Here is a 7198-nt window from a genome sequence, read left to right on the forward strand (position 1 = left end):
CACACACCACCGCTGCCATCCTGGGTGAGACCTGTCAGCACGAGGGGCCGAGGCCATAACCGTCGTCCTCAGCTTCTGTACTTGTCAACGGTGTCTCTCTCTCTCTCACTCACGCGCGCGCACACACACACACACTCACGCGCGCGCGCGCACACACACGTGCACACACACACTCACGTGCACACACACACTCACGTGCACACACACACCCTACTATATTTTTAAAGAGTCACCTCGCGCACCCCTCGTTTTTTCTTCTTTCAGGAGTCTGGGCAAAGAGCTTGAGCGAGGTGGAGCAGATGCCGGCGGACGCGGTGCAGGGCCGTGTGTGCTCCTACGGGATGAAACTCAACTGGGACATCAACGACCCGCAGATGCCTCAGGTGAGTGAAATCGAGTGTGTGGGGGCAACGCGTGGCGCTGTCCATCTGAAGAAGGGGCAAAGGCATCCCAGTTCTTGCAGAAACTTTGTGGACAGACCACAAACACACTGCTGGGGGGCCCTCAAAAGCAGAGGGAACTTCTCTGGACTTTGCGAAATGCAGAGTTGAGTTTAGAGATGTTTAGCAATTGAGTTTAGTTGAGTTTAGATCTCCTAGCAATTTTCTTGCTCTTGTCTGAAAACACCGAGGGCAGCAGGAAATGTCAATCGGGCTCCACTTTCTCAGTAGTAAGGTGAGGGCAGGACACCTGGTCCCTTCACTTTCCTTTAACTGAGGTGGAAATCGGGTGCCTCTCTCCTTATACCTCTACTTGAAACCCATGGGAAAGTTAGGGGAAATCTCGGCAAATATAAATACCACTGCTTCTCACTCAGCAAAACTGTGAGATCGGATTATGAATGGAGGTGACCCGAGTCTCAAACAAATAGCTCGACTTGAGCAATTTATTCTGACATCCTCCATTGCCCGGAGGAGGCCCCACAGTCATGCAAAGGAGGCCAAAGCGCCCAATGATTATTTCTTTCCTAATGTCAAGGAGATCATCATTCTTTTAGGGTGAATTTGTTTTTGTTTTGTTGGAGCAAAGCAGTTTGGGGCCAAGTCCAGGGAATGAACTTGGTCATACTGGTTTGGGTCAAAACTGAGGAATGACTTTGAACTCCTGGGTGTAGGTGGGCGGTAGAATGGGAGTTGCTTCCTAATATTTACAAAGGTGGACTTCCTGCAATGTTGGCACAGGAATAAGAGACTTAGCCTTTATTCAGCATCTACTATGTGCCAGATAGTTGTTCAGATTAACAGTTCATTAGCAAGGTGTGTAGACTCTCGAATCAGCACATTTTGGAGCAGGTTTGTCTCACTTGTTTGTTTTAAAGGCTGCCTGCCTTAGAGTTGTGCTGTGTCATTTTTGTGAAAGTGGACCCCAGTACAGCGAGTGAGTCTCATTCTCACTGACTTCAGTCATGTACATCTTCCTGAGAAACCGTCTGATCTTGCATTTTAGAAGAGTCACATCTAAATAACACAATAATGGCTCATCTCTTAGCATTTTCCAGACTTCTTATATAAATAGGAATTATTTTTCTTTTAGGAGACTGGTTCTTAAGAAATGCATGTGATATCTCAAAAGGGACAGACACACTAGGATATAGAAAGAGAACTGGAGAAAGTTAGCATGGTCCTGCTCTGGCTGCTCAGTGTAGAGAACAAAACTGGCTATATGACCTTGGGAGAGTCCTTGAATTTGCCTTAGTCTCAGGCTACTCACTTGTCATCAAGTGGTGGAACTAGATAATTATCTCACACTCTTGTCCAGGACTACTGTCAGACAGTTTTGTGTGTGTGTGTGCGTGTGTGTGTGTGTGTGTGCGCGTGTGTGTACACATGCATGTGCCAACACATTTGAACAAATGAAATCCAATCCTGGACATCCTCTGCTATTGTTTTTATTTAAAAACACAGCCTCTATGGCTTTGCCTATGGTGTAAGTACCTCAGTAGCTGGTGTGAGGCAAGGGAACCTAGTCTATACCCTTATATGGGAGTCATAAAGAAGTACTGTCTTTTGGAAAATCGTCAATTTGTTACTAAGATCCTTAAGTTGAAATGTTCACTTTTGAAAGAAACATATTTGCATTTAATATAACTTTAGAGGTGGTAGTACATCATTATATATTTCACTTTTGAGTTACCTTAAGTCTTGATCTTAAGTCAATGTATTAATTTATGTCAATTGTAATATTTCAGGGGAAAGATAAATAATGCCTATTAGTAATAACAATGATTTCAACAATATCCTTGTGGTTTTGAAAACAACCTTATTACTGTTAGAATATGCAATATTAACGATATACACAAGTCTGAATTGTCTAACTTATAATACTTTGGCTTTGCAAATGTTCAATTTAATTTTCCTGGGTGGTAGAAATGGGGAGGAGGTACAGATGGTTTACTGCTGTGATAATACTCCTCTGACTATCACACCGGTAAAGCTAGTTGGGGCCAGTCTGCCACAAATCTGTTTATATCCCAGCTATGACACTGTGGAAGGTTATCTAGCTAAACTCCACTTTCTTATCTGTTAAATAAGAGGAAGGATGCCCATCTTGCAAGGTTTTTGTGAGGACTGCAGATATTGCATAACATGGCTCTGCAGGCCATCCTGTCTCTGTCCCCAGTACTACTTAATTCAGCATTGCAGTGTGAACACAGCTCTAGACAGTACAGAGAAGAATGTACATGGCTGTGTTCCAACATAACTTTTTATGGATACTGAAATTTGGATTCCATATAAATCTCATGTATCACAAAATGTAATTCATCTTTTGATTTCCCCCCCACCCATTTAAAAAGGTAAAAACTATTCTTAGCTTGAAGTTACAGAAAAACAAACAGCAGATCAGATTTGGCCCATGGTCCCTGGTTTCTAGACCACTGCCCTGATGAATACCTGGTAAATAGTAAGTGCTCAGTATAGGGTAATTTTACGTTACACTTATATACAGGAAAGACATTGATTGCAGTATAAATAATGCATAAAATGGACAGAGACCACCAAATATGAACACTAAAGCAATGTTCAGTATCGTAGATATAACATTATTTCATCCATGTGGCTTTCTTGAGGAGAATGACAGTCCCATATTGCTCTGGGGAGCAGTCCAGTACCGGGCAGGCTCAAGGTTTACTGTTATGGCTAAGTCCTTCATCTACTGTGAACCTTTTCAACTCGGAGAGCTAAGTTGGGAGTAGGAAGGGAAGCTGTTCTAGCCTCTCTGAGGGTGCTTTGGGTATCACTGCTGATGTGACTGACAGGTTTAGGATAGAGAATCAAGAGCTTTTGAAGAAAAAGCACTGACTTAAATATACTTACAAGTTAAATTGCATTTCAGTGATAGAGCTTTCCAGTCACTTTTTGTCCTGACACTTCAATACTTAACTTGAAAATGTTTTGAACATTTAAACACACCAAGAAGTGGTGTAACAGAGTGCTCAGTAGCACAGGCTCTGGAGTCAGACTACCTAGAGCCAGGCCTTGCTGGCTGTGTGACCTTAGACAAGTTAATTAATCTCTCTGACTTCCATATCCTATAAAATGTGGATAATAATAATGGTTCAAATTTCTGCACGTGTTGTGAAGGCTAGATGAATTATTGCAGCATCTAGAAGGTAAGAGCTACATAAACAGTTATTAGCCAGAGAGGCAAACGTAGGCTGTGACATTTCGTGACACAGTAAGTTATGGGTTGTACAACATTTCTGGGTGTAAAAAGAACTCGTTTCTGTACTAGCTGGTCGTAGAAAACGTCAAGGGCGAGGGGTGCGTTCGGGCTGCCCAGAGCTGACCCCTCGTCCTGCGCTCGTCTCCAGGAGCCGGCCCACTTCGACCCCTTCTGTGAGTGGCCCGACGGCTACGTGCGCTTCATCTACAGCCGCGACGAGGAGAAGGCGCGGCGCCACCTGAGTGGCTGGGCCATGCGCAACACCAACAACCACCACGGCCACATCCTCAAGAAGTCGTGCCTGGGCGTGGTGCTGTGCGCGCGGGCCTGCGCCCTGCCCGGCGGCGCCCGCCTGCAGCTGCGGCCAGCCATCTGCGACAAGGCGCGCCTCAAGCAGCAGCGTGAGGGCGCGGCCCGGGAGGGCTCTGTCCCCAGCTCCTGTCCCCTTTCTTCCTTCAGAAGGGTCTGGGGGAGGCATTGCTATGATTTCTTCTTCTGGGCTTTGCAGAGAAAGCGTGCCCCCACTGTCACTCTGCTTTGGAGTTGATGCCCTGTCGAGGGCACAGCGGATACCCTGTAACCAATTTCTGGCGGCTTGAGGGCAACGCGATATTTTTTCAGGTAGGTGGGTGAGAACACATGTTTCGTTTTGTTTTGTTTTCCCTGGCCAGTACAGGGATCAAACCTGGACCTCGGTGTTATCGGCACCTTGCTCTAACCAACTGAGCTAAACGGCCAGCCTGAGAACACAATGTGATGGATATTTTTCATCAGACCATTTAGAGACCAAGTCGCTTGCGATGTGCCTTGGCAGCTCTAAAGCAAACAAACTACAGCTCCAGTGGCCAGAAATAGGTGCTGGAGCTCCCCAGGGACCTACCAGAAGCCCAGGAATTCACTCACCTACTGTGTTCTTTAAGGGCCAGAGATAGTGAACCAAGGTATAGTCATAGTTCATTTAATACAGTGAAAGGATTGTGGGTGATCTTTTAAGATGTCTATTATTCATGCTGTTTTATTTGTTCAAGAATTTTTTCTCTGTCATTTTAGAAAACAAGAACAAAAACTTGGGATCTTGGGAAAGGCATCATAAATTTTTGGCCAACATTGCCAGCTTCCTTTAGAGGAATAAATAACATGTGATTTATTTCTTCACTAATGCAGGCCAAGGGAGTTCATGATCACCCAAGACCAGAGAGTAAATCAGAGACGGAAGCTAGAAGAAGTGCCATCAAGAGACAGATGGCCTCTTTTTACCAGCCCCAGAAAAAGAGAAATCAGGAATCCGAGGTAACGGAGAGCTGGCATTCCACAGGGGTCTGTATTCATTTCAGGACAAGATAGACTGATTATGTGTAATATAAATATTATATGTTTACAACAGTTTGATTTTATATGAAAATTATATATCTCTAACAATATATTAAGTCAATGTTTGGGTAAGGTTTCTAATCCCTTCCTAAAAACAAACAACAAAGGACCTCTACTAGTAATAATCAAGTCAGGATGTGTGCTGACATCCTTCTACAAGGACAGTTATCCAACAGCAATAAAGAAACCTGTGCATACCAACAGGGAGTTAACAGTGCACCCCTGAGCCAGTCCTTGACATATTTACACAGGAACAGATAACATCTCTTTGGGTTACTTGGTCTGGTTTGGCCTTTCAACAAAAGCATGCCAAGCAGGCAGAGTGGTAATGTGAGGATAACAGAAACTGACCTTGTTCATGCACTTCCTACGTATCAAGCACATATCTAGGAATTTCACACATTTAATGGTCACAGAAACCCTATGAAGATGTTACTATTATTAAACCCCATTTCTAAAATGAGGACTCTGAAGCTCAGAGAGGTTAAGTAACTTATAAGTAAGGGTCAGAGGCAGGATTTGAACCCAGGTTTATGTGACTCCTGAATCTACACTACTGTGAAAACAGTATGAGTGAGAACAGGACCACTTCCCACTCAGACCCATCCTGCCTGGCTACAGTGGACCCCTCACTCAGTAGTGTGGTTGTCGTGCCCGAGTGAGCTCAAGCTTAGCAACCCCAGGACCACGTGCCTGAATCATGTCCCTGAGCAGTGCGGTATTCACAGCACAGAGCCCACCAACTGGAAGTTTCTTATTATTTACTTGGTTGGCTATTACTACAAGTGAGGGTGTCCATGCAATTTACATACCATATGTCTGTTTTGTTTTTTGTTTGTTTGTTTGTTTGTTTTTTTAGGCAGGAGAGAATCAAGACAACAGTGAACATTTCAACAACATACCTCCCCTAGAAAATTTGGAACTGTTTGATATAATTACTGACACCGGTTTCCCTATTCCAGGGCAGCCTTACCCCTCCTTCCCAAACTCTGATGCTTACAAAGCTACCTGTGACCCAGCCACCTTTCAAGGGGACATAATGACCCCCTTTCAAAAATGTTCAAACCCAAGAATCTGTTTGCCCAGGCCAGCTTGCAGCTATGAATTGGCAGGCCCTGGCTTTACAAGTTTGAGCTCCTGTCCCACCCTTTATAAAGATTCCACCAGTGTCCCTAATGATGCAGACTGGATTCATCTGAACCCACTACAACATAATGTCAATTCATACAGCAGCTATGAGAGAGGCTTTGATTTCACTAGTAAACAACATGGCTGGAAACCAGCACTTGGGAAACCTGGTATTGGGAAGAGGACTGACCATGGGCAGTTCCAGACCATGGCCCCTCACCCTTGTTATAACTCAGAGCTTTCCTGCAGGTACCTCACGACTACCCCACCAGGTGCCCCTGCCTTACAGACCGTGATCACCACCACCACCAAAGTGTCCTACCAAGCCTACCAGCCACCTGCTCTGAAATACAGTGACAATGTGCAAGCGGTTAAGAGCCTTTCAAGCTGTAACTGTGCTTCTGAAAATGCGCCAATGTCCATGTATCCAGAAGCCTTGGAACCTCCAGCTACAGTCACCAGGGCAGCCTCTCCAGCAGGGTCACTTCCTTTGAAACTTTCAGGAGATTGCCGGGCCATCAGACCCACTTTGGCTTTCCCTCAAAAGTCAGCTTCCTCCAGGACAGATGGAGTAGAGACGTGGGATGTGTGTCTATCTGTGTTGGGCTCTGCAATTAGTTGCTCGGACAGAGTGGATCCGTTCTTTAGCTATGACAATGAGGATTTTTAAAAGGCAGTCCAAGGGACAACATAGTATTGATGCATGTGCAGGCAATGAAACATGAAATGGCAACTACCGTGTTGAATTGGGAGATTCATACTGCAGGCACAGAAATATAGATAGTGGTAAAAATGCTGATTAGCTGAGGAAATGATCAGTCAGAAATGTTTAGATAATATCAGAAAATTTCACACACCTTTTTGAAACCAACTAGAGTACGTAGAAGTAGTCCAGAGGTGTGATTTTCACAATTGCACAAATAAACAAACTGGAGACCATGAAGGTTAAATACAGTTTTAACTTAGCTTATTAGCTGGAGTAGAAGTCAAGAATCCTGATTCTAAGTCTTTCCCTTCAGATCATATTAGGGAATTT

General features: G+C 44.5%; 1 protein-coding gene across 1 annotated transcript; it reads left to right on the forward strand.

Moving 5' to 3' along the window:
• The first annotated feature begins 299 nt into the window (after positions 1-299).
• LOC134379250 (chorion-specific transcription factor GCMb-like) lies at positions 300-6832 on the forward strand. Its single transcript, XM_063098457.1, has 5 exons — positions 300-383; positions 3812-4064; positions 4172-4284; positions 4828-4953; positions 5894-6832. Exons 1-5 carry the CDS (start codon positions 300-302, stop codon positions 6830-6832), a joined length of 1515 nt encoding a protein of 504 aa, XP_062954527.1.
• The last annotated feature ends 366 nt before the right edge of the window (positions 6833-7198 follow it).

Source organism: Cynocephalus volans, chromosome 5, assembly GCF_027409185.1.
Source record: "Cynocephalus volans isolate mCynVol1 chromosome 5, mCynVol1.pri, whole genome shotgun sequence".
Taxonomy (NCBI): Eukaryota; Metazoa; Chordata; class Mammalia; order Dermoptera; family Cynocephalidae; genus Cynocephalus; species Cynocephalus volans.

What these genes read in the sequence shown, in the direction of transcription:
- LOC134379250 (XM_063098457.1), top strand. Translation starts at nt 300, where the DNA reads ATGCCGGCGGACGCGGTGCAGGGCCGTGTGTGCTCCTACGGGATGAAA. An exon ending in GGCGCGCCTCAAGCAGCAGC is followed by an intron (nt 4,065 to 4,171) that starts GTGAGGGCGCGG and finishes TGGGCTTTGCAG; the next exon opens with AGAAAGCGTGCCCCCACTGT. An exon ending in AGAGAAATCAGGAATCCGAG is followed by an intron (nt 4,954 to 5,893) that starts GTAACGGAGAGC and finishes TTGTTTTTTTAG; the next exon opens with GCAGGAGAGAATCAAGACAA.